The sequence below is a fragment of the Pezoporus flaviventris genome, unplaced genomic scaffold (assembly GCF_033815535.1).
Source record: "Pezoporus flaviventris isolate CSIRO_AGI_PZ_B2104156 unplaced genomic scaffold, CSIRO_AGI_Pfla_v1 ptg000007l, whole genome shotgun sequence".
NCBI classification, from domain to species: domain Eukaryota; kingdom Metazoa; phylum Chordata; class Aves; order Psittaciformes; family Psittacidae; genus Pezoporus; species Pezoporus flaviventris.
In genome coordinates this window covers 65,582,554-65,610,170 of record NW_026892555.1, presented here as the reverse complement: position 1 = coordinate 65,610,170, position 27,617 = coordinate 65,582,554, and the positions used below count along the sequence as shown (strand labels likewise).

The 27,617-nt window shown below is 41.2% G+C and overlaps 1 protein-coding gene across 1 annotated transcript; it reads left to right on the top strand.

Annotated features, from left to right (window-relative positions):
- The first annotated feature begins 1,920 nt into the window (after positions 1-1,920).
- Positions 1,921-27,545, top strand: LOC133267089 (sodium-dependent neutral amino acid transporter B(0)AT3-like). Its single transcript, XM_061449023.1, has 12 exons — positions 1,921-2,166; positions 9,738-9,878; positions 11,391-11,528; positions 13,528-13,709; positions 14,093-14,203; positions 19,281-19,393; positions 19,679-19,807; positions 20,423-20,579; positions 21,694-21,898; positions 23,499-23,658; positions 25,717-25,879; positions 26,990-27,545. Exons 1-12 carry the CDS (start codon positions 2,010-2,012, stop codon positions 27,233-27,235), a joined length of 1,902 nt encoding a protein of 633 aa, XP_061305007.1. The 5' UTR covers positions 1,921-2,009; the 3' UTR covers positions 27,236-27,545.
- Positions 27,546-27,617: the final 72 nt, after the last annotated feature.

Sequence of the window (27,617 nt, the reverse complement as noted above, 5' to 3'; positions counted from 1 at the left end):
AGTCCAGGAAATGGCAGTCTGCTTTCTCTGGCACCCATGAACAAGGGGTGCGCCCCTTGCCTGGGAGGTCCATGCTGATGGGAGAGGTACCCAAGGCACCCAAGCTTGGGTTCAAAGCTTCTTGTTTTCATCCACCCCAGGATTGTGAAAGTGAGTAGCTCTAGCTCACATACATACAGACATGGACACACACACCTACCTTACAACTGTTTCAAGCTTTAGACTTCCATGTGACCCAGAGGAGCTCAGTCAGGAGTCCCATTCCTTATGTGGTCACTGGAGAGAGAAAGGGGCACTGTGTAGAGCACCCAGGCTGAACGTCAGTAGCAGACAGTGTAAATGTCCCCTCTGGATATCATCCAGCTTTTTGGGTACATAAGCAACACGCCTGTATCGCTTTGCACCTCTTCCTATACCCACTTTCTGAGACAAGAATTGATCCAGTTTACACCCTGACATTCCCTTAGGATCAAAATATTCTTTTAGAAGAAATAGGGATATTTAGGGTCGAACTAGTCTAGACTGTATCTTTAGAGTAGTACGTCTGCTCTAAATAGAGAGTAAAGTACCGGGCATTGTATGTGTATTTGAATTATTAAATCCATTTGCATTCCATTTTTTATTATTTGAGTGTGAGTAATTATTTAAACTATTTAAAGATGTTATTCTGTAACAGAAAAGAAAGTTTTGTTAGGTTTTCCTGCTGAGAAAAAGCTCGGCCACTCAGAATGAGTAAAACCAAGTGTGACATGGTCAACTGCAGGCAGCAGGTAAGGGATTCAGTGTGTTGCTAGAATAGCCCCAGCACAGCGCAAGGCATTTCTTGATCTGAAGTGCAGCAGCAGCAGGGGTGCTGGTGATAGGTGCCCTGGCAGCAGTGATGCTGTGCAAGTGCTGCCAAACCATGCCGCACACATCAGCTCATACATGCCCTGTGAAACATCCTGATAAGGGACTGGGGAGTTGAGTTGCTCCATCTATAGATGTTTGCAGAGCTGCAAGCAGGTGAACCGTGCTTGCCTGGAGAGACTTGTGTAGCCTAGATGCGAACTTGGCTTCTGGTTGGATGAGCCTGCAACTTGATTATATTCACATGCTTAGCTGCAGAGCAGTGCTTTTATTTCTCTCTAAGTATTCTGGGAAAAAGAAATCCATCTTCACTTGGATACTCTTTCCAGTCCAAAAAGGAAATCCAGGCATAAAGTGTTGGTTTACTGAAGCAAGCAATCTGACTGGTTGACATGTTTAGTGTGGAGTGAACTGATTTGGTGTGCCAACTAGAAAACCCTGGTATAACTGAAAGACAACAGAATAACATTCTCACAGATTTTCAGTTGAAGGAAAGCATTCAGCTCTTGCATTCATCGGTAACTATTTAATGACCAATTAAAATAGTCACTTGGGATTCACTGACAGCTGGGAAGTGATTAACTTCTGGCAGCTATGCTGAAAGTGGACCAAATTCTAATGTCTGAACATACACGTTCTACTCTTTCTTGCCTCTTTGATTTATTTACTTCTTGCACTTGTAAAAGATGTCTTCATTCATTTACCCCATTAACAAAGAAAGAAAGGAAATGGCAAGACTTTATTCACAGGTTTTCCCAAGTGTTCTACACTTGTAATAAGTCTGCTGTAAAGGTTTCTCCTTAATGACATTCAGTGTCACACTTCCCTGAAAGCATCTGAGAACAGAAGGAGAACAGAAAATAAAAACCTGCTTGATCCCATGTTACCCATTAACAGCATATTCCCAAGTTCTCTAACTATAGAAGGAGCTTCAAAAAAGTCAAGAGTAGTAACTCTCTCTATAATTGTAATTACTGGTTTTGTCTTTAAACTGCAGCTTTGGCAATGACACGTTCCTTTGTATTACATAAAAAGAAAGCTCCACCTCTCTTTCCAGGATCCTCCAGTCACCCCGCATAAAATCTGTAGGAGAGACAGGTTTTGAAGCATCTTCCAACTTATAGGGAAAGGAGCTAAAGAGCCAAGGATACTGCATTAAAATGTCGAAAGACTTGTCAGTGCCACCTGAAATCCCTAAAGAAGATAGCAGACCCAAGTGGGACAACAAGTTCCAGTATATTTTAAGCTGTATCGGATTTGCCGTCGGTTTGGGGAACGTGTGGCGATTTCCATACTTGTGTCAGATACATGGAGGCGGTAAGACTGACATGTGATTTTGTTGGACTATTAAATTACAATTCTTATATAACTACACTAACTTACGATGGGCACGGAAGTTAGATATAGCCCCCCAGTGATTCAGGGGGCTTTTTTTTTAACTATCTAATTCTCATAAATGTTTTGCTCCAGTTAGACTAACTTTTTCTGTAGACGTGTATTTCATTTTAACATCATAGAGCCATAGAATCATGGAATCATAGAATCATAGAACAGTTTGGGTTTGAAGGGACCTTAAAATGATGTGTTTGTTTAGGAGATAAGACCAGACTGACACTAACTGTCAGCAAAACCAACACTGGAGCTCTTACATTGCTTCTACAGTCCAGATAGGAGCAGGAATCTGACCCTGCAGCTTGTTACTTTAAGGAAAAGCAAGAAGTCCTGGGGAGGCCCAAGTGAACCGGCCCCCATACAAACAGTCACTGCTCTTTCCTTTGGGAAGGGAGCAAGTTGTTCCCTTTCCTTCTCTGATGCACTCAGGAGTTGCCTCATCATCTGGAACTACCCCTGCACAAAACTAAATTGTACTTTTTGATGCCTGTGAGGCATTTATCATAGATAAATGATAAGAACTAGAAGAACCCCACCAGGACCCTGCCAGGTACTGCAGGCAGCTGCCCAAGCCTGTCCCAGGGCACCATTCCCACAAAGAATTGCTTTAGAAGCAGCCAATTTAGTAAATATAAGTGGATCAGAAAAGAGTACCTGATAACTCGCCATTCACAGCAGCTTTTGAGATCCACCATGGTAAGCTGGCTAAAGCAGAGTGAGATAGCAAATTGTTTCAGACCAGTATTAGTCTTTATCTTTCAAATAACTGGAGAAAGAGAAAATTCAAACCTGGAGAACTGTCATATGACAGAAAAAAACTATTAAATCCAGCTTGTTATACCAAGGTATCCATATTACTTGATGAGCTACATATATTTGAATCAGCCAAGGAACCAGGAATGGATGCTGCCTTTAAATGGAAGAGGTGTTTCTGAAAGAAGGAGACACTTGAGGATTCTCGTAAGTATCTGAATGAGTAAGATACAGAAGGTTGTATCAACACAAAGAACCTTAGTTCTTAGTCAAAACACAGCACTGCACCAGCTACCAAAAAGGAGAAAAATGACTGCTACTGCTGAACCCAGGACACATATATAAGCAGAGCATTAGGAAGTAGGTGTAGATACTACTACCAGTACTAAGAAACTTCTGACTTCTTCAGAAAGTCCACCTTTCAAAGTCAACTTGAAAAATCAGACAAAATGCAGAAAAGCCCTAACAACTATTCAAGGTCCAGAAAACTTTTGGGACAAGGAATGACTCAAGAATCCAGTCTATTTAGCTCATGAAATTCAAAAAGAAAGTATATGTTGATCATAGTCCATAAACAAAGGGAAATTATCTTGGCTGCAAGGAGCTGTTAAACATGTAACAGCTGGACGCTACAATTAGATCGATTCAAATAAGAAAAGAGAAGAAGAAGTGAGTTAGACTCCTCCCGAGAGACTTAACATTTTCCATTATTTATTTAGATGTGAAACCCAGTGAAACTCCCCCAGAGCAGTGACATAACTGGGTGGTGAGAAAGCCATAGGTGCAAGCATGTTTTTTTTCTGTGTTTGCCCACGGAGATGGCTGGAAAAAAGCCCGTCACTTCAGTTAATGACACAGACATTAATGAGACATGATAAACACCTTTTGAGAAACATCCCCATAGCAGGTATGGCATGGGACCTGCAAGGATGATATTCTGGAGCAGGAGCTGTAGGTCAGACAAAAACCCTACAGCATCTCAAGTGGCCTTTCTATCTTGGAGCAAGGGAACAAGCATTCAGAACAAAATTAACATAATGTGATATTTCTGTAATGTAATAATTAACACCAAGCATTCAGTGGAAGGTTTCAAACTCATAGACGGGACCATAGCAAGATGCAGCTCCTCCACACATCTCATTACACAGAGCTGGTTCTGGGGCCACCAGCTGCATGCGGCTGCATAAACTTTGTGTGTCAGGGTTTTGTGCTGTTATGGATTAAGATGAAATATTGTTCTACAGACCATAAGGAGGCTCTCACACCTTCCCATGAAGCACCAAGGGTTGATTCTCCATACTGGAGGCAGGGTCTAGCTGTGGCCAGCTGTTTTTCAACCTCTTCAGATCCCAGCCTCACTTCAGAAGATCAGGAACACTTGCCTCGTACTGAGGTTTGCTCTCTTCCCTCCATTCTTCTCCTCCTACATCCCATCACTTCCCTACAGACCTCTACCACCACAGAAGTGTGAGTCTTTGTGCAAGGATACCCAAGTGACCTGTCTGTATGGACTGCACAGTGCTCGGAAAGTCTGTTTGCTTGTGGATCCAGCTTCTGAGCACTGATATAACCCACAGGAGCTTCTAGGGACAAAAAGAACAGGGTTTAAGCAGGTTTAAAGACAATAAAAATAAGAAAATGCTGCAGGGACAAAGGCTGAATCATTCCTTTGCTTCATGAATAGTATTTGTTTCTGTGAAAAATCAGTTTAAAATAGGTAGCAGACTCAGTAATGGTATATAGGTACTTTGCATCACTACAGACTGTAGCATGAGACTGGTGAGTAAAGGTCAATATGTGGATGTACGGGCAATGTCTGGTCACTGGATTTAAAAAAGGCCTCAGAGAGCTCAAAGCAGGGTGGACTCTGTAACAAAAGTGCTGCAGGATTTGTGAATAATTTATCCCAGAAAGCCGGCATTGGGAAAGTTTGAGGGAGTCATGAAGACCACCAAGAAGACAGAGCGGTTGGGTTTACACCGGTGTATAATGTAGCTGCATTATATTTCTGCTAATTTAAGACAGTGATGTGATTTTGGGGTTGCATTTTTTGAAAGCAAGCAACTCAGATGCAAAACCCCAATAGATTTTATGGAGTACTGAAGTATAAATCCTGCTTGTGTGCATCTGAAGATGTGAGCATGGGAGAGACCAGCAGCATCTGGTTAAGTAGGAGACCTGAGAGGTGCAGTGACTATACCTGCAGCCACAGCCACAAGTGCAGCTGGTAGGGACATAGCATAGATGTGCTCTAAGGTGGAATGGTTTACGGGTACAGCTCACAGTTTCACAGCTCATTCAGGTGTTTTCCAAGTCTGTAAGAGTTAGTCAGTGCACTTCACCTCATTTCTAGATCTTTTTAAAAACAAGAGATAAAAAAGAGTGCTTGTATATTTGTCTCATGTCAGCTGTTCTCAGCAGACCTCTGGACCTTATTCATTGCACATTAGTGTTACTCAGTAACTCGGATCTAATATAATATCAGTTTTGCTGACATTTATCACCCTCTATCGTTACTGATTATTTGCATTTATTGCCTGAGTTAAGTTAGTTATTTACTTTTCATGACTAATGGATATGAAGGTTGTTTGCCACAGTAAGTGGAGACAAACACAAAGGTTCCCAGGCAACTGGGATCAAAAAGAAGTCTCTAAATGACCCAGCATATAGTTTGACACTTAAAACTGAGACTCAAACAAGCCATATAGTTATACATGTACACATAAGATCATCTGAGTGTATCTAAAAAACCCCAACAACCCAGATGTACCTGGAACTTACCGCACTGTTTTACTTTTCATTATAGCTGGGATATATATATGCTTGCCTAATCCATGGGTATTACAAATGTGCATTGTGCCTGAGCCTGCAGGATGACTGGAAAATACCTTTAACATAAAATACAGTTTCTTTCTAGGAAAATAAATACAATCAGCACTGAAGTACAGCTCAAAAGGGAGAACTGTTTACTTCTGGGGCAACGATTAACAGACTTTAATAACCCATGGCCTACCTGACCTTTGCTAGGATTTGAACTACCACTGGCTGCAAAACGCAGTTCCTGGCTCACTGTGTCCTCAGAAGGAAAATAAAATCTCAGAGGAACAACAGGTACACCAGGAAGATACTGTAAAATTAAACAAATAAAAGAAGTATGGTGGGAACAAAAGAGCTTGCATGTGGTTGCCTTTTGCAGTTCAGAGTGGTGCATGCTTGCACGTGACTGCTGCTCTCTTGCATCCCTCAGTTATGAGTATTTCATAGAGGAGTTCACCAAGGTCATTTTATAAGTTGATCTACAGGAGTTAGCCCCCTTCTTTCCAAATCGCTATTGCCACCTTGATTTTTCTGGGCATGGCTTTAGCTTCTTCAATATTGCTCAAGGGGATACAGTCACTTACACACACAACCCTGCAAAGTTGCAGAGTCTAAGAAGATGTGCAGTGTGGCCTGTAAGTCAAAATCAGTGCCATCATAAATATGCTGCACAAGTATGACATTTACAGTAGCTCATACTTTTCATCTGTATTAAGGCATGTGTAGAAGACATCGCAAAGATCATGATGTATTGTTTTCCAGAGAGAAGGGTGAATACGATTAAGCTGCTGCTTTTTTTCCTACTTGATTGATGTCTTGATGTGATTTGTTGCTGTGTTGGCTACTACCCTGCTTAGCTGAACTCCTATGGAGAAAGTGAGACAGGTCTAATAATCCCTTTTCAATGTCTAATAGCTTTTTCTCTGTATCTGTACAAGTAGTTATCAGCTATTGCAATTTCTTGTAGGTAAAACATAAATTATTCTGCTACTTGATCTGCAGGTGCTGGTAAGATGCAATATTGAACACCTGAATCAGTTCCTCTAAGCTGTTCTTCAGCATTTAACAAGTCTTTATTGGTACTCCCAGGTTTTCACATCTGCTTCTCACTGATGCTAATGAATTTCTGCTGGTCTTGGTACAGCCTTGGTACTCCTTGATGAGGAGGTAACCTGGCTGGTACATCAAACTGCTTTACATTTCCACTAGTCAGGTCTATTGCTCTCTCTTGGTAAGATGTGATAGAACCAATTTGGCTGTTTCACTCTGTGGTTGCCATTATTCAGCTTTAGACTGCTCTCCTTTGCTAAGCCCCTGGTCACTCTGCCCTCCAGTGCATCAGCAGCTCTCAACAGGCTGCCTAGCAGCTCCTGCACTTTTCTTCCAGATGGCCATGTGTGGGTGATAAAACAAAGAGTGTGCCCTTCAAGTGTCATTTTGCAAGCAGAGGGTTGAATAGGGCTGAGCAGTTGCTTTTCTCACCTGATTTGTCTGTACATCTGCCAGGCTGGATGGGGTTTTGAGCAATCTGGTCTAGTGGAAGATGACCCTGCCTACAGCAAGGGGGTTGGATAATCTTTAAGGCCCCTTCTAACCCAAACAATTCTGTGATTCTATGATACACCACAATCAAGGGATCAGGTTTTAAAAACTCTCAGTGTAGCTAGAGCACACCAAGTATTTTCTACCACCATGACTACAGAGCTGCCTCTGCTCTAATGGCTCTTCTGAGTTAGCAACACCACCAGTCGTGCTACATGCTGAAGCTCCTTGTCACTTGGGATTCTGCTGTCAAGGAAACCAGCTTATCAATATGTGCAGTATTTGTAGTTGATCGACTGATTTGAAAAAGCTATTGTAGACTTTCTGTGCCTTCTCATGTGCACAGGGATTGCTCCTCAGCTTTGCAGTATCCTTGTGCAGGATCTCTTTCCAAAATGACTTTCAACTGTGGCACATTTTGGACTGTTCATTTTTTGTTTAGTCTGGGTAGTGCTAGAGGGTTCCTACTCACTATGAGGTATCTGATACCTTTCTAGTATCAGATAGGGGTAGGGGGATTTTATTGTGGGAAAAAGTAAGCTTCAAGTGCTTGAGCAGACTGTCTGTGCTTTTCCTAACTCCCTCCTTTTTGCTTAAAAATACTATAAAGCAAAGGAATGAACAACTGAAAGCATATTTTTACACTACAAGCCATTTATTTGAATTAGGTTTGAGAAAGATTAGCTCCAGTACCTATTTCTTCTTACCCCTATCTTCTGCCATATTTCCATATTTGCAGGTAGCATACTTTTTATATTGTTTTTATGGAAAACCAGTGTTTTCTTTCCAAGCCTGACATTACGCTTTGCCATGCTTTCAATATGACTGGAGATAGGTACAAACCAGCACAAAGTAAACAGGCTTTTATCAGCACATTATCTAAACATGCCCTGCTGTCAGTGGTTCATCTAGCAAACAGAAGAGAGCGATAACAGGGGGCAGTTTGCACTAATTATTACACAGTTATTTCCAGGAAGATATGACATGAGAGACTGCCGGTCCCTTACAGAGCGCTTTGCTAGCAAGAGTTCAGCATGGCAGGGATTGCAGTGGACAGCTGCCGCTCGGAGCTGGTGCATGGCCACACAGACAGGAGAACAAGCAGAGTGCTCCAGGCACTCTCATGGATATTCCACTATTCCCATTAGACAGCCCAAGGCATGGGGCTGTCAGGAGGGCTGGGTGGGCACCCCGGTGTGCTGCGGAAGGGGATATTGCAGCAGGTTTGAAGGAGAATGCAGGACTGAGAATGGTGAGAGGTTACCCAGTTCTTGTGGGAAGGACCTGCAAATTCCATCGCATTTACATGGGAGGCGGGTAGCTCCAGGTGAGATTTTATCAGGTGGTAAAACACTTAAACAATTGTTTTCCTTAACTCCTCTGTAAGTCTCTCTCTCCTGAGGGTGTGTGTTTGTTATAACAGCCACTTCAGAGCTTCTTCCAAGCACTGGGACTACTGTGAAGGGGGTACGTGCAAATTGAAGATTTAATGTACTAGGAATTAACTGTCTCTTTTAAAATCTGATTCTTATCCGTTAAAAACATCTTAAGAAATCGGATCATAAGGGGACACATTTATTTCCACCTTTGGCAAACTAAAAACAGTCCTTCACTGTGAAGAGCTTTGCTGATTTTTGTTCCTATGTGTTTCTTGATAAGGGGAAATTGAAACATTAAAAGAACACACTTTCTCTGGGTGCTGCACCAAGTTACTGTAGCACCTAGCAGCAGGTACTTAATACAAGGTTTTTGCAGTACTTAATACAAGCAATTAGATTTATCTGCCCAGCCTTTCTAAATAGTCCGTGATTGCAAAACACAGAGGCCATTCTAAGAAGTGACCTGAAACCTTGTGCATCCCCCCACCTCCCTCTCAGAGCGGAAGATGGAGTGGAGAGCCGAGCTGCTCCATTCTGCTCTCTCAAGTGGTGATAGTGATGCTCTCCCTGCTAGCCTGAAGGAGAGCAGAAGGTTTCCAGCGCTGGCAGAGCAGAGCTGGGCAGACACAGATATGAGATCTGGAGGGTAAGGGAAACAGCATAACAAGGCAGAGGTTTATTGACAAAGCCATGAGGAGCACAGCCAGTAGGATAGGAAGGGGGCTGAGGCAGGACTTCTGCTTTTGTTTCCCCAGAGAAAAGAGGCTTCATGCTCACAGTGCTTGAGGGGAAGCATCCTGCAGAACTAAGCATCCTTTAGTCCTTCCTCCTGCATCTTCAGCAATAAAACTACCAGTAACAGATGTTACTTGGCAGGTATCCCTAGCAATGCTTTCTCTCCCAACACATCCTACAAGAATAAGGGTCATAAAGCAGGCAAATTATCAAACAGTAATCTCAGCGAGATGCAGATAACAACGTGGCTTAATTGCACTTTATTTTCAGGGGCATTCCTTATCCCATACTTCATCGCTCTTCTCTTCGAAGGAATCCCATTGTTGCACCTTGAACTGGCCTTGGGACAGTGCATGAGGAAAGGCAGCATCAGCGCCTGGAACAGCATCTCGCCCTACCTCGGAGGAGTCGGTATATCTCTTGGGGTCCCAGCCGAAGGAACTGCAGATGAGCTCCCAGCCAACAAACCCATGCCTGATGCTTTGTTAGGATATAAGAAGAAAGTTTGCACTGTAAGGGTAGTGAAACCATAATAGGTTGCCCAGAGAGCTGGTAGGTGTCCCATACCTGGAAACAGTCAAGGCCAGGTTGCATGGGGCTCTGAGCAACCAGATCTAGTTGTAGATGTCCCTGCTCATTAGAAGGGGGTTGGACTAAATGACCTTTAAAGGCTCCTTCTCACCCAAACTATTCTATGATTCTATATCACTCCCATCAGATGTTACTCTAGGCACAACCTTACTGCCTTAAATGCAAACCTCATAACCTTTGCTGTGGAAAGCACAGCAGTCACAAGCTCTATTGGCCAACACTGCCCTATTCCTACCATACCTTGTAGCTTACACAAGAGCTGCCTGCACACAGTGGTTCTTGCTCCTCCCTCACAGTCCCTCCAGGAACCAGGAACAGTTGGACTGGAGGACAGAAAGAGGGGAGATCAGGAACAGGATCCTGGCACCTCCTAAAGAGCCTGAAGCAACCTAGGAGAGTTCCTCACCACAAAACACAGGCACAATGGGGCTACTGAAGGGCTATTATTAACATGAGGGACAGTCCACACAGCAGGATGCAGACTGATGAGCAGTTCTGTACCAACAATTTTTTTTTCTATTTATTTAATATACACTGAAAAAAAAACCTGTATCTGGTATCCCAAGCACATTGTTAGGCAGCAGAAAGTGAATGGGAGCAGCCATCGTTAGAGGGCTGAACAATCAGCTGTACCAGCTTTGAGATAGCACCTTCCTGCCTGTGGGGTCAAGGAGAAACCGTCAGATGCTCCAGCCAGCACTGATGGATCATACCCTGCTTTCAGCAGGTGCTTAAAAATGGGATTGGGAGCAACTGCCATACCTGTGGGTGTGTGTGAGAGGAGAAGGGGCGGGTAAGGGGAGTTATCTAAGGGCCAAAGAGCAACGAGGAAGAAATACCAAGCAGCAGTGTAGTGGCTCCAGCTAAACCCATCTCTTACAATTAAGCTTGTCCATCCTCTCTTTGCAAAAAACACAAGCAAGCAGAAGCCATGGTGTTGCTATTCTTCCTTCCCCATCGTAGGAGCAACTCAGTTAATAGTTTAGGGCACTGTGCATGATTTCGGACAAAAGAGACAAGACATGCTGCAAAAAATTCAGTCTCTTTTGGTGTCTGCTATTAAAGTCGTGTTGCAGAAAACAATGTATTACATACTACAGCAAAGACTTCAACCCTAATCTTATAAATATGTAGTGATTGGCAGCCCTCTTGGAGCTGGGGGCTGCACCAGTGTTTGGCTACTGAGGACACAAATACTCATCTTTCATGTGAAAATTCCTGGGGGAAGCAGAAAATGTTGCAAAATGAGGAAACAGGAGCTTCTGAGAGCAAGTGCTGCGACTGATATTTTTCTCCAAACCTTTCTAAGCTGAGATCTTGTGCTTTCTGCAGGTGTTGGTTCGTGGATGGTGTCAGTTCTGGTGAGCTTATACTACAACACAGTTTTAACCTGGGTGATGTGGTATCTCATAAACTCCTTCCAGGAACCTCTTCCTTGGAGCATGTGTCCTCTAAATGAAAACAGAACAGGTAACTACCACTCTGAGCATCACTCATAGGAAAAGGAGGATCACAAACATCAGTCTGGGGACTAGAAAGGGGAAAAGGGAAGCTTTGTGTATTTTTTATGCTTGTGCTATGATACAAAAATACCAGTCTGAAAGAGCATCCTCTGCTTCCTATGGAAAAATAGTCCTTTATCAAGACACATGCTGTTACAAACTACACATCAAGACACATGAGATAGTTAACATAAAAAACAGATTTACGACTACATCTTTCAGTAACTGCTTTAAATGAGACTTCTGAGTTTTCATTAAGTGGTGATTCATTCATCATGACTCATTACAAGCTCTTACAGAAACCTTTCAGGTCATTTGCCATGATGTACTGAGAAAGATTAAGTGAGATGCCAGAGCAAGAAACACAACCTTACCAGAGAACTTCAGTTTCTGCTGTAGGTTGCTGAGACAAGAAGACAACATCCTAGAGCAGCTAATTGAGAAACCCTTGAGAAGCCACACTTGATTTGGCCCTGAGTTGTGCACAAGATCTGGTTTGTTTTCCGCTCAACAAGCTACGATAGGGTCCATAGACTACTCAAATACATCATCCTCACACGAATAACAAAAGCCATAAAGTCCATGACCTCTTTTGCTTGATTTCAAAATAGGAAATGTAATAACAGTGTTAAAAAAAAAAGGAGCAACTGAGTAAAATGTTTTTGAGGTAGCAGAGGAACTACTCAAAGAGGGAATCTTTGAGGCTCAGATCAAATTCACATTACCCATTACAAAACCTTTAGTAAGCCCAGAGACAGACAGTGTACCTAAGCAGGATAAGGAAGACTGCTCTCAGTTCTTCAAAATTATTTTCCAGCTATTTTCACTCAGAGCACAAGAGACAACAAATTCCAGGGCAGTACAAGAAACATAATCTGAGGAAGAAGCTAAGAAGACAAAACACAGCAGGAGATAACATTATTTTCGAGACCTTAGGAATATTCTAGAGTAAGAAAACAGTTAGACATCCACCATCTTTGTTACAGAAGAAAATCATCTGGCCCTTAAGAAAGGGGATTCTTTCATTTCTCAGGATACAGACGTCCCAGCTAGTGAGCTAAACAAATGTTTTCCAAATGTGCTTTGGAGATCAACTTTTTAATCAACTAGTTTGATATACAACCCCCCTGCACTTTTAGTTAAGCATCTGTCCTGGGTTTGGATGGTACTTACTTGCCAGTTGGGCTTAAACCATGACAGCACCTTTTAGAAAACACTGAAGAAGTCCTTTAAGGATGGATTTTTCAATACCAGGGCCAAGATAGGAAGAACCCGCACTTCTCCATCATGATTGCAATGCTCTCTCCAGGTAGCTTCTTCCTAAATGAGTCAGACAGCAGCTGTTTCCATCCACCAGGCTTAGCTGAAGGTCACCTAAAATGGCATGATTCAGAGGTAGCTGGGACTGTGCTGGACAGCGTATGTCCCAGTGCACATCCAATTATTTTAATTCAGAGCTGAGGAAAGGACACCAGCAAGTTTGAGTACATTAGTGTCCTTGTACACTGAAAGAGGATCACCAGCTTCATTTCAGTGGCAACCATGCTTTCAAGAGTAGATTTGTAACTTGAAAGTCACTTGGCTAAATCTGTACATCCCATAGCTGCAAGTTACTTCATTATCCAAATCTCACCAGAGTAAGTTTTGGTTGAAAAGTTGCATACAGCCACAATGACCACAGTCATGATTACTCCTCTCTGTCAGCATTTTGGCTGGGACAGAGAGGAGTTGCTTTCCCACAATTTAGATGTGACACAGGTCACCTTTCTTGCTTTTCAAAGATAGGTGCCCTAACTCTTTGTCCACTGGAATTCCTGGAGTATTTCAAGACTTACACATTCAATTTGGCAGCCCGCAAGAGACCATCCTGCTACTCTTCAAGTATAAAGTATTGCTTCCTAACCGTACAGTGACTGGGGAAAATACTACCAATTCTAAAATCTTCTGCTTTCCACATTTTTTTCCAGGGTTCAACGAAGAATGTTACAGAAGTACAGCAGTCAATTATTTTTGGTACAGGAAAACTTTGAACATAACACCTGATGTCACTGAGAGTGGCACGTTACAGTGGTGGCTCGTTTTGTGCTTAGCAGCTTGTTGGGCAATTGTCTACCTCTGCACCATCCGAGGAATTGAAACCACAGGAAAGGTACAGAAAGGACAGAGAAATGCATCATCCCATACTTTGAGTCTTGCTCTCCAGATACTGAGTTTCACCACCTTCCTGATTTAGCGTACTAGAACCATTTTGGAATGTTCCTTGTCCAATAAAGTGGTAACATTGGTACAGATGGTCCAAAATCACAGTCCTTTACCACTGCAAGTGCTGCTGCCATACAAGTCTCCTCTCACACAGTTTTAAGAACAATTTCATTACAAATATGTTCTGCATATCATTCTGCTTCTTTTAAAGATGGCAATGTTCAGCTGTTGCTGTCTTATCTTACAGTATTAAGACTGTGTGTTGCAATAACTTAGGTAGGATTTATCAGTGTTATTGTCAGTAACTGTCTGCCTGCATTCTTACTTTAGGCAATTTATGTAACAGCAATATTTCCTTATCTGGTCCTAACTATATTCCTTATTCATGGACTCACGCTACCAGGAGCCACAAATGGTCTGGCTTACCTCTTCACCCCTAATGTAAGTATTGCTGCTATAATCAGAAATACTGTTTTTCCTTTTTCTCCCGCTCGGATCTCATACTGTGTATTCACTTTCCAGCAACTCCTGATCAAGGTCCCTAGGGGGGCTACAAGGAACTCTTCCATCAGGGACTGTAGGAACAGGACCGGGGGTAATGGGTTTAATCTTAAACAGAGGAAGTTTAGATCAGATGTAAGGAAGAAGTTCTTTACTGTGAAGGTGGTGAGGCACTGGAATGGGTTGCACAAAGAAGTAGTAAATGCTCCATCCTTGGCAGTGCTCAAGGCGAGGCTGGCCAGGGGCTTGCAAGGTGTCCCTGCCTATGGCAGGGGGGTTGGAACTAGATGATCTTAAGGTCCTTTCCAACCCAAAGCATTCTATGATTCTACACAAGAACTCAGGTAAGCTCTTTTTCCTGAGATTAAGTGACTTGGGTTTTAATATACTTTACCAAGAAAGGAAGCAACAAAGTATTAAACAGTTCAGTAATAAACATTTCAGAAAATACTGGAAAACTGAGTTCGTTAAGGGTGCTTCAGTCCTGAATGTGTAAGTGAAACTGATACACTTGACAATCACCTCTCTTTTACACATAAGAAAGATGGGGTTTCCCTGCCAATGCTACAGAATCTACACAACTTTAAATAATTCGCTGAGGAATTACACTGCAAAGTGTTTGGTTTGTTTTTTTTTTTTTTAAAGGTTGAAAGTAATTTTCTCCTATCCCTCTTTCACCATAGCTGAAGTTTTCCCCCCACCCTGAAGCTGCCCCTAAAAGACAGAACTGCTGGACAATACCCCTCTCCCATTTTTTTCTCATCTTGTTAAAGGGACAGGAGTGCCAGATCCCTCTATAGCTGGCCATTTCAGAAAGACCTCTTTACTTTGTCCTTAGCAGCCTTCCCAAATGCAAAGTCAAATTATCCCACCAAGTGGTTGCTATCAACTGCAGGCTCCTCAAACTCTGCCTAAAAACCTCCATAAAACAACAAGTGTGGAGAAGGAAAAGCAGCACCCACTGACAGATGGTCTCAGAGCATCCTCTGCTTCTGCAGGTTCCATCACAGAGGCACTGGGTATTTCCCTTTTCCTTCCTACAACAGGAACACAGGTATTAAGGAAAACATAACCCAAGAAGCATGGAGATATGTTACATGCCAGCCTGGAAAGTGACGACAGCAAGAGAGGGCTCAAATGAGACACCTTTTTTATCCCTCACCCTACAAGCCCAATGGCACAGAGACTCATCTCAGATGCTGTCAGAGCTCAAAAAGGATAACCTTGGTCTTTACAGAAGATAAGGACATGCACTTGCATTTTTGTAGAGCCCAGACAGGACAATAAATGCTTGGTGCAATGTCTTGATGAAGAAAGCAGATTAGACAACAGAACCAGAACAGAGTTGGGCTCTGTTGATATTTGGTCTCAGCCTGGCTGTTGGGTTTCTCTGGAAGAGTTCAGGCATCTTCAGGACTTAATCACCACACAGTGAACTTACTGCAAAAAGTAGATTTGCGTGTATGCACAAAGCCTAAAGGTATTGCAGTGCTGAGGGGGAGCAGATCATCATAAAAGAAGAGGCAGATGGTTCTGCAGATTGGCACCAGAAGTCAGAATGAAAATCCAGCTGCAATCAACCTGCAGTTAATGATTAGCTGGTTTGAGGAAGCAGATCCTGGGGACATCCTTGAGGAGTCAGCTAAAGATGGTTTTGGTGATGAAACTCCGTTCTTATCTACAAACATGGAAAAGCTGATGCAACAGCCTGGTAAGTGATATCTGCTATGGGCACTGCTGTTGCACAGATTTACCTGGCCAACCAAGACCGTATTAGCTTACAGAACTGTAAAGCAAATTCCTCAAAGTGTGTGCTGGTTTCTTCTTTTCATGTCTCTGCAGGAGGCTTGTAAAGTTTTAGTAATGTAAAATACAGCTGCCTATTTCAGCCTGCTTTAAAAAGAAGCCAAACAAAACATATATAAAGCCTCTTGACACTCTCCATTCACTGGAGGCAATCTTTTCCATCTTTTCTCCAACTTGCAATGCAGCAGAAATTGTAGTTTCCCTGTAATAGCTGTCACATCCACTCTCTGGCAACTGCTGTACCTCACTGTTGTTTTTGATAATCTGTGAGAGAAAGTACTACCTAGTGCTAAAGGTCATATCTTAATAAGTTTCAACATCATCATCACCCAACTGAATTTATTTTTTTCATTAAACATTGTTTATTTGCTTTCCAAGTTTGTATCTTAGGTCTTACTAACTAATATCACTAATAATGGCTGTATGCACATGGATTTTAAATAGAATAGGCTGTGGTTTTATTTTCATGCAAAACCACAGTTTTTTTACCATACAACACACTTTCACACTTTAAATGAATAATGAATACTATGTTTCTTTGACTTTCAGAGATGGAGAAGTCTGATGATTTATTCATCCTCTCTAAATCCTTGGCTACCTGGAAAGTGAAGCTGCCAAGAATAGAAAAAAGATACTGAAGTTATACTCACAGGCACTTGAAGGGAAAGCAGAAGCTGCACAAAGATGCAGCAATAGAGGAGCTGGAACAGAGACTTTTGGAAAAGTTCTTGGGTAAAAAAAAAAACATCAGAGGCAGCAGAAAAGGGATCACATCAAGCATCAGCAATGGTCTTTATGCATTTCAGTTTCTGTGGACATCTGTGTCAGATCAAGAGCACAGTCTTTCATACTTGAAATTGCTTCAGAGACTGTAAATATTTGGGGATTCTCTGGCAATGAACAATTCCAGGAACATGGCTGGGCAACTGATGCCTGCACCCAGAGCTCTGCTGCTATTTATGGAGTAGTGAGAATGGCCACAATAAAGGCAGCACAGTCACCATGTCCTCTATCACAGAGACCATTTGTAATTTTTTTCCTCTATTTTGCAGTTTAGTTTTACACCTGATATATTACTGTGAATGAAGACTTAAAACTCCTTTCAAGGTACCTGGTCTATCCATATTGTTTCTGGTATTGAGGACAAAACCATTACCTTAATGAACTGCTGTCTTTAAGTGCAGAATTACTTGTTGGTCACTTGCTTATGAGAAACATTAATAGCTGTTTTTACACCAAAATCACACATCACAGATATCCCAGTAGCTTTTATTTCTGTTTTAAGAAAGCTTCTGCCCATGTTTCATGTGTTTAAGTGTCCAAATGTCTCATTGTTCAGGGGGGAGCAGTTATGCTTCATTTCCTCATTACTCCTGTGTTCATTCATTAATATTCTGGTTTTATATCTTCAGCCACATCTTTCTAGCTTCAGCACATTTTTTTTTTATCTGAAGACACATTTATGAAATCTGTATGCTATATTATTGAAAATATAAAATACCATTTAGATTCATAATTTGCTTAGGACCAGATAATGACATTGCCACAGCATGCCTGCCTGTTCACTATTTCTTCAGGTTTGTGGGTTGATTAGCATCTTTTAGAATCAATAAATGCATTGCCTCTAGCACTAAACTAAACTACCTCCAGACTCATTAGCCAAAGTCCACAGTCAGAAAGCCAGACTTTTAACACTCGCATCAGCACTGACAATTGGCTTGTCAGCACTGACAATTGACTTAATCAAGCTGTGAAGGCCACTTGGCAACATGCTGACTTTCTGCACTGCAAGAGCAATCTACTTCTACACAAGGTCCTACCAGTGAGCACTCTGGCATTGGAGGGTTTGGTTATGATCTTTCAAAATAAACCTCTAGAAAGGTTTGCCTAAGCTGAAGCATTTAGCCAATAACGGCTACACATATCTGCTTGCTATGCTATGTTCTACCAAACATTATACCAGTTCTGCTGTAGTTGAAGCACTGGCATGCTTATGGAGAAAACATATGCAGTAATGGCATTCACTGCATCCATCCACACTGAGGTGAACACATTATTCTTCCTCCTCAAGCTCAGGCCAGTTTCAGAGAAACCCAGAATGCTATTAAGGTTCTTTGGTATACTTACCTCATTCTATAAATGCTTCTAGTAGGGTCATTCCTACAAATGTTTCTAGTCACGTACTTTGACCAATGGCACAGGCACACAGGCACAACACAGCAAACACACAATTTGCCCTAGGATTTGCCCTGGATGACTAGGATATAGATTTAACTCAGGCTGCCGTAAAACAAAGTTAAACGACAGCCCCAGTATTACTTTTGAGCCAGCTCTTTTTTAAAACACTCGCTCTTAACTAATACTGGTTTGTATTTTCACTACTTGATAATGGAACAATATTCATACCTAGTAGGGTACGAATGTAATACGCTACTTCTTAGTTTCTGCAGGAAATTAGTATTTATTGAGCACATTTACATATTGCACACTATTTATGTTTAATCTTTTTCTTTTAAACTGAGTTTAAGGGTAAGATTCCTTCTTGGTGCAGCTATTTAAAATTTATGCTATCCTCTGTAATCCAACAATCACTGACTTTTTAATTTAGCTTCCTCTATCATGTAGCCCTTACATCAAAATTCATTCTGTCAACTTCTCCTTTATCCTTATTTTTCTTATGTTGCCCTTTTATATTTTATTGTTGTTTTCACAGTACTTTTAATCTAAGATGCTCTTTTAAATGAATATCCTCTTTCGGTCTACTTGGGCTTTTAGTCTTTTTATTATTTGAAAAGCTATGGAATCACTTTGTCTTAAAACAATGAAGATTTAGTATCTATAGCATACAGTTTTAGGAAGATAATATTCTTAAACTGCAAATTACCGAGTATGTGGAGTAGCAAAGACAATAAACTGAGGAAAAATGCAATGTACTGTCCCTATTATGTTCCTAATGCATTTAAAAACACATTTTTATCATCAGATAGACTAGGTGTACAATGAAACAGGTTCTATAATTGCTACATATATTTAAACAGACCTGAAACAGCTGCTTTACTGACATGTTTTGTACTAATTCCCATTTTCAGCATATTTAGATGGCAACACAACTCAATTTCAGAAGTGAAATAAGAGATGAGCTATGAGAAATGGGAGAGAAAAAGAAATTTTAATTTAAGCCTAATAAGTGCATTTATTCCAATTATTTCAGCTGAACACTTTGAAAAATCCCAGTGTATGGCTTGATGCAGCTACCCAGATTTTCTTCTCTCTCTCTTTGGCTTTTGGAGGTCTTATTGCATTCTCAAGCTACAATTCACCAGTGTAAGTAGAACTAAAACTTTTATAAATTGCCTAAATTCCTGCTGAATTTTGACCAATTTTCTGAAATTTTCAAAACTCTGTCCTTAGACTATTTAAAGAGGATCTTATTTTTTCTAAAGGATTTTAACAGCTGCTGTCTCTCCAAAAGGCCAAATAGACTTCCTAACAGGAAGGGAAGGGGAGAGAAACCTAACACATTTAAATGTTTGCAGAAATACCTGAGAGAATCACAGCTAAAATACTGCCTTTTTTTAGTTACTTCATTTGTTTGAATGCTATTTCTAGAAATGACTGTGAAAAGGACGCTGTGACAGTAGCACTTGTGAACAGCATGACATCCCTCTATGCTTCCATCCCAGTCTTTTCTGTTTTGGGATTTAAAGCAACCACAGGCTACTGGGACTGCTTGGACGGGTAAGAAACTTGTGTTTCCAGTGTTATACTGCAGTTTCAATGCCTAAACAGATAATGTGTTACTTGAAAAACATGCATTTAGATAATTCATTTTCAGTAAAAAGGAAAAGCATCCGTATAGAGAAGTCTCATATAAAAATAGAAAGTACTACAGCATTGAGACAAGAATGATCAGGGCAGGGTCTGTAAGAAGCAAGACAAATAAAACAATCCAAAAATAGAAGTAGCACACCAAGGATCACATCTCAATCTCAGACTGGGATTAGAAGTAGTTAAAAAAACAATACCTTTTCGTGTTCCACTAGATTCACTGAATTACTAAACCCAAGTGGTGGAAATTCAGGAGAGCTGATAAAATAAAATAGGAATGTTCTAGAGACTGCATCCGCATAAAGTACTCAAAGTTTGTATCTGAAAGAGAAGACATTAAAAAGTCTAAATACTTTCTCGTAACTATTTTATATAAAAGTTCTCATTTAATATTTTCCTTTATATTGTAAATAACAGCACAGAGAGTAAATAAAACTTCTGATTAAATCTGAATACATGGCAGAGCATTTCCAGCCACATCATCTGCAAACATTTAAGCTAATGATACGTTGACTTCTCTGGCAGGAACATTATCAGTATTATCAATGAATTTGATCTTCCGGAAGAAAGCATCATGCGAGATAACTACACAGCCTGGATTAGCCTCCTCAATTCATCACATCCAGAAAAAATTGCTGGACTCAAACTGAAAAGCTGTGACCTTCAAGAATTTCTTGATCAGGTACCATCATTTCTTTCAACAAAGTAACCCTTAAACAAAATATACAGAAGGACTGGCATCTTCCTTTTTCTTTTAAGTACTTGTACTTTACTCTGCTTGTAATTAATCCATTATTTCACAATTTGAAATAGCAACACTGCTGTAGGACAGTCTGAACTCAAAGCTCTCTGGTACAGCATAAAAAATTACACGTTATCACCACAAAACTGATCTTCAAAGGTGGTCCTACCTGGAGCCTACTACAGACACTAGATTCAGTCCTACTTTGTTTTACAGGTATAAGCATAACAGAGGAAACACATCTAGCTGAAAGATTATAGAAAACAGGACGTTGAATGGGAGTTTCCTAAATCAATATCTATTAAAATGTTCACTCTTTGCCTTCAATCACATGTATGACCAGGAGGAAGGTATCATCACTGTCTTCTCTTTTACCCTTCTTTCCATTCCCTCTTGTCCTCTCCCTTTTATTTTAACTCCTCTCTGCACAGGATCTCACCTATGTTTTAAATCTTTTTACCCTAAACCCCCTCCCACCACTAAAATACATCAGGATTCTCTTTGCTTCCTTCTTTTCCAACCCTCCTAAATATTTTTTCATATCACTAAACACAGATGTTTTCTCTGTTTACTTCTCAAACCTCATTTCACTTGCTCAAGTAATTCCACCCAGTCCTGTAACTGTCATTTACTACTCACACATTTGCATTCCGTCCTTACAAGGCCTTACCACCTAATGAGAAAGAACAGAACTCTCTTGCTGCTGGAGTAGCAGTCATACCTTACTTAGATCTCATGTTTAAAGTGGCATTAACAAAAAACCTGCTATTTCAATTACAACTCTCAGATCTGCTTTACTCCAGACCTGTCTCTCTTGTGAGAGCCAAGATTCTGCTCTGTGATTGTCTGCACATCTCTGATAGACCATTTAAAATTACAATCTCCACAAACACTCTCCACTACCCATTTTCTCAACTGCTGGCTGCCACAGAGCCCCACAGGCTGACCAGCACCCTTGACTCCAGGGAAGGACAGAAGTGTTTTATAATTCTATATGCATAAGAAACTACATTTACACCATTATAATGTGTATTTTTATCTGTGAATTCTGCAGAGTGTATCGGGAACTGGCTTGGCTTTCATCACTTTCACTCAAGCCATCATTATCATGCCAGGCTCCCAGGCCTGGGCTATCCTGTTTTTCATAATGTTATTCTGCCTGGGCCTTTCCTCTATGTTTGGGAACATCGAGGGAGTCTTCACTCCTCTTCTAGAACTTCGAATTATATCTAAATCAGTACGCAAAGAGGTATTATCTGGTAAGATATTTGTTTCACTTTGTTCAAAGAAGGTGTTTCTTTACAGATGAGCAAACTACCAACTGCTTAACAAACATCATAGGGGATTAAGAATCAGTAATATTAATTTGGCTATCTCATAGTGTTAGTAAGGGCAGTGGATTGTGTTTGCAGAAGACAAGCACACAGATGAGGCAACAGTTATGGCAGAAGCTGTCAGGTGGCAGTATTATATGGCCCTTGCCAGTTTTTTTCTCAGCTTGTTTCTGTCTGAGAAAGATTGTTAAATTGCTATTCCTGGAGTCAGGTTTACCCTGAGCTACTGTAGACACAAGAACAAGCCTTGTCTTCACTTAAGCCTTTGGTACCTCAACAAGTCACTTCAAGGCAACCAGTGACAGCTAGTCAGCCATAACCACCTGTGCACAACCTCACCTCACTGTCAGAACTATAAGGTAGGTCATTAAACCCTATTTCATTCAAGTTTATGCTGCTACAGATTATTTTATATTTACTGTGAACACACCAGACTACAAAATTACCGCTTGGAAAACCAGGAATGAGTGCATGAAATCCTGTTCTAGCACCAAAGCAGAATCATTTCAACCAGAGACAGTTGCTGACCCCAACCTGCTCCTCTAAAACCATACTTGGTGAGAGTCTGAGATCTTACTGTGAAACTGGTCTAGAAAAATTTCAGGCAGTTTGAAGTAATGTATTAACATTAGTGCAATGTGCCCTTTTAAATTATTTTAAATTATTATGGGAATATTGCTGTCATGACTAAAAAAGTCTTGCTGTGGCATCTAAATTATATCCTTATCATTTTACAACTTTTAATGTAAAAATAAATTTCTTTACAACTTGGTAAGGTAATTATATCACTTTGTTTTCTTAAGGAAAAAGAAGTCTGGAACCATTTTTTGACAGCATTCAACCAAAGGCCATCTCAGAGTCAGAAGCAGTTAGTAACACAAAAGAAGGACATACCAACTGATTTACAGTCCATGTCTGCATTCAGCAACACTTTCCCTCCTTTCTACATTTTCTCTCAATTACCCTAAATCCATATCTTGGCTAAAGGAGAACTGAATGTACAGAGTGTGATGAAACTTAGACCAATACACACCAGGACACAAGGGACATAACACATTTGCAGCTCTGGGCCCTTTGAGGAAGTGGGGGGCAGAAATCCAGGGAGCCCTTACACTTCTTAGGTGCTGGCTGCTGCATGCTGAGACTATTGACTGCATGGAAAGGCAGACTATTGACTGCATGGAAATGCAGACTATTGACTGCATGGAATTACATCAGTCAAAATTTAGCGTAAGACAGCCCAGCCCAGCCCAGTCTATCTGCTAAACGTATTAAAAACTGAAGGATGCTCTGAATCATACAAGCGCGTTCCTCCTGCAACAGGGTGGTGCCTCTTGGCCAACACATGGTGGAAAACTGAGTTTGGGAAGTGATATCAGCTCCCCTAAGGGAAAAGTAGCTTGTTGTAGCTCCACAGAGAGAGAATAAAAATCACTAGAACAAGAACAAAATTAATTTAGAACAAAAATATACTTACTAAGTTCAGTTCAGTACTCCAGTAACAAAGATATCTTTTTTTCTTCAGGTATAATATGTCTAATTTCTTTCCTCATTGCTCTGTGTTTTACGCTGGGTTCGGGGAGTTACTGGATTGACATTTTTGACAGCTATGCAGGCACGGTGCCTCTTCTAGTCATTGCCTTCTTTGAAGTGGTCGGGGTTGCATATGTCTATAAAATTAAAAGGTATGTTGGAAACAGACAATTATTTTTGCCATAAGAGACATGCATTTTACTCTCCATCCGTGTTTGTTACATACAGGTATGCAATATTAAGTTATTTCTGTAGCACTTACCAGTTCTGCGACTGTAGTTATCATTCTTTGCTTTAAGTCTCCTATATTTGTAAAACAGGAGGGGTAATCTCTGCATGGTACTTATGGAAGGGCAGATCTTAAGTTTAAAGCTAGCAAGTCACCAGCTATTGTAGTTCTTCGGCCAAGAGGAGTTACACTGCCTTTCAAACATCCTCCTGTTACTGCCCTTTTGTTTTGTACTCTTGTATTTTTTCTTTTGATATTTTTAATGATTTTTCCCCTCAAACTTCATAGTAAGCAACATGCAGTAAATTCCCCATGTTAAAAGGCTCAACCTGCAAGCTGAAAATTGCTTTAAATGTTCTCTTTATCGGTGGATAAAGAACTGGCTGGATGGCCGCACACAAAGAGTTGTGGTCAATGGCTCAATGCTCAGCTGGAGACCAGTAACGAGTGGTGTCCCTCAGGGATCGGTGTTGGGACCGGTCTTGTTCAACATCTTTGTCGCTGACATGGACAGTGGGATTGAGTGCGCCCTCAGCAAGTTTGCCGATGACACCAAGCTGTGTGGTTCGGTCGATACGCTGGAGAGAATGAATGCCATCCAGAGGGACCTTGACACGCTTGTGAGGTGGGCTGATGCCAACCTCATGAAGTTTAACCATGCCAAGTGCAAGGTCCTACACCTGGGTCGGAGCAATCCCAGGCACAGCTACAGGTTGGGCAGAGAAGAGATTCAAAGCAGCCCTGCGGAGAAGGACTTGGGGGTGTTGGTTGATGAGAAACTGCACATGAGCAGGCAGTGTGTGCTTGCAGCCCAGAAAGCCAACCGTATCCTGGGCTGCATCAAAAGGAGCGTGACCAGCAGGTTGAAGGAGGTGATCCTGCCCCTCTACTCTGCTCTTGTGAGACCTCACCTGGAGTATTGTGTGCAGTTCTGGTGTCCTCAACATAAAAAGGACATGCAACTGTTGGAACAAGTCCAGAGAAGGGCCACGAGGATGATCAGGGGACTGGAGCACCTCCTGTATGAAGACAGGCTGAGAAAGTTGGGGCTGTTCAGCCTGGAGAAGAGAAGGCTGCGTGGAGACCTCATAGCAGCCTTCCAGTATCTGAAGGGGGCCTATAGGGATGCTGGAGAGGGACTCTTCATTAGGGACTGTAGTGATAGGACAAGGGATAACAGGCTAAAACTTAAACAGGGGAAGTTTAGATTGGATATAAGGAGGAAAGTCTTTCCTGTTAGGATGGTGAGGCACTGGAATAGGTTGCCCAGGGAGGTTGTGAATGCTCCATCCCTGGCAGTGTTCAAGACCAGGTTGGACGAGGCCTTGGGTGATATGATTTAGCATGAGGTGTCCCTGCCCGTGGCAGGGGGGTTGGAACTAGATGATCTAAAGGTCCTTTCCAACCCTAACCATTCTATGATTCTATGAAAACAAAGCCAGTGTTTGAACACAGACATGCACAAAAATCACAGTTTCTATTCCAGACTACAAAACTCCTCCCATCTTGATAGATACAGGTTATCATGTAACTATCAAACCGAGAACCACATATATCTACTGCTCATTCGATGTATAAAATGGTAAGAGGTATATGTAAAAAAATCAGCTCCGTGTCCAAATGACTGCCACTACTGACTGCAAAGGATGCTGGTTCAAGTTGCTGTATCGTATTACTGCCGTAATATTTTCATCCCTTATTTGTGCTTAGAAACTTTAGACTGGTGCTCAAGTAATGTAAACTGACAATGTAAACAGGTCTTTATTGATGTCTACCAGGGATGAATCATCTACTTTATTGATATTATTATTTACTTAAGTCTGCAGTAAGTTATTAAAGAAGCAAATGGAAAAGATTTAGGAAACTGTAATAGCACAGAAGTTGTTTAAAACTTAGTTATGAAAGTGTTTAAAACTTACAGAAAAATATGAAAAAGTGAAACTCTTCTGACTTAGATCTGACATCTGCCTCCTCTTAAAAGGTTCAGTAAAGATGTGAAATGGATGACTGGACGAAAACCCAATCTCTACTGGCAGATCACATGGAGGTTTATTAGCCCTCTGCTCCTGCTAATCGTCTTCCTGGCTTTTGTTACTCTTCAGATACAGAGGCCATCAAGTTATGCAGCCTGGAACCCTAAATATGTATGTTCCCAAATACTTTCAAAACTTTAATAAACGCCAAGAGTTTATGTTTTTTCTCCCTTATTAGATCCTTTAGAATCATTACCACCTACTGCTTACCCACATAACGTAGCCTGAAGTGATGCAATGCGCAGAATGAGAAGGCTGCAGTATGTACAGAGGTTACACATGCTAGAAAGTGTTTCTGCCAAGAGCCTCTTCTTGAGAAGTCCCGCATACTTCATGCTCCATATATCTTATCAATGTGTGTAATGCAGACTACTATTGAAGAAGATGTCTCATAGATGCTCCACACCTACAGCAGGTTCAGAGGTGGAACAAATGTATGAGCAGAGCATTGGAGCTGCATAACAGATGCCAGGCATGAAAATATTTCTCACTGAGAACTACCCATACCGCTGGGGTCCTGATGAATATGTATTTGACAGGCAGACAGGAAGGGAGGCAGCAGTCTGAGAACAGTGTTGATCTAATTCAGCATCAAAGACATGTCATTGTTGAGACCATTTGATCTGGATGTCACTGTCAGTTGCAGTTTCTTGGATCCCTCTCAAATACACCCTGCATAGGAGTGTGAAGATTGATTCTGGTCTTAAACTGCATGAGGATTACACTGCAGCAGTGTCTCCTCCAAAATCCATGGAGAATTACCATCCCAAAATAAAACTCATAGCCACAGACTTGCAAAAATGTCATTATCATAATTCCCTTGAAATCTCTAATTTAAATCTTCCCTATTTGGATAACAGCATGCTCAATGATTGCTGAAACCAGATAAGCTTTGAGTACTAACAAGAATAATCAGAGCTTAAGCAAGAGAGTAGAAGTTTGATAACTTCAGGGAACCTCTGCAGCCCCAGGAATTTGACACAATTCCAGCTGTAAATCTTTGAAACTATAAAACAATTACAGTCATCTTTAAACCCATGAGAAGGGTATACAGAGGACATGGCCACTGAGTGCTACTGTGGAGCAGGAGTAAAACTTTTGTTGTTGGGAGTAAAACTTTTGTCCTTGCTATAACAGCATAAGAAAATGCAAATGGAAATGTTAGCAAAATGTAAGTGTACATACCAATTATTTCTTTTGCTTGCTTTTTTATCTCCATAGGAAGGCTTCCCTATGAAAGAGGAGAAAGTGTATCCACCTTGGGTACTGGCCATCTGTGTGCTGTTAGCTGTTCTTCCTTGTGCGTTTGTACCTCTGGTAGCACTCTTTCATCTGATCAAACAAATGTGCAGAAGTAAGGACCCAAGCTTTGTACAGCCAGAAGTGTTTTCGTGTCAGGGGGGCAGTATCAACTTATCTCATCCAAAAGAATCAATACCAGTTGTATCTGTCTGTAAAAAAAAGTAGGACAACCTTTATTACACATGACTAGCTGTAGTATGGTATCATCCAACCAACCTGATTTATGCAGTTCATATGCTTACAGCCGGTCACCAGCACTCTATAAACAGTGCTGCTGTTTATTTTCACCCAATTTCACAAGTTATATTAATACTGTCCCTCCTACAACCTGTCCTGAATCCTACATACCAATCTAGTACCTGCCCCATTGCTTTAACCCTTTTCATGCATTATCAACTTCAGGCCTCTCTCCAGCCAGAATTTAAACTTGCAAAGCCTGCTAGTAATTGCAAATGCCCTGTCTTCCTTCACTTCTCTCCTGAAAGAGCCAGTCTATTCCAAAGAATCAGCAATTCTTACTTAGAACAATTCTAAAATTGGAACACAA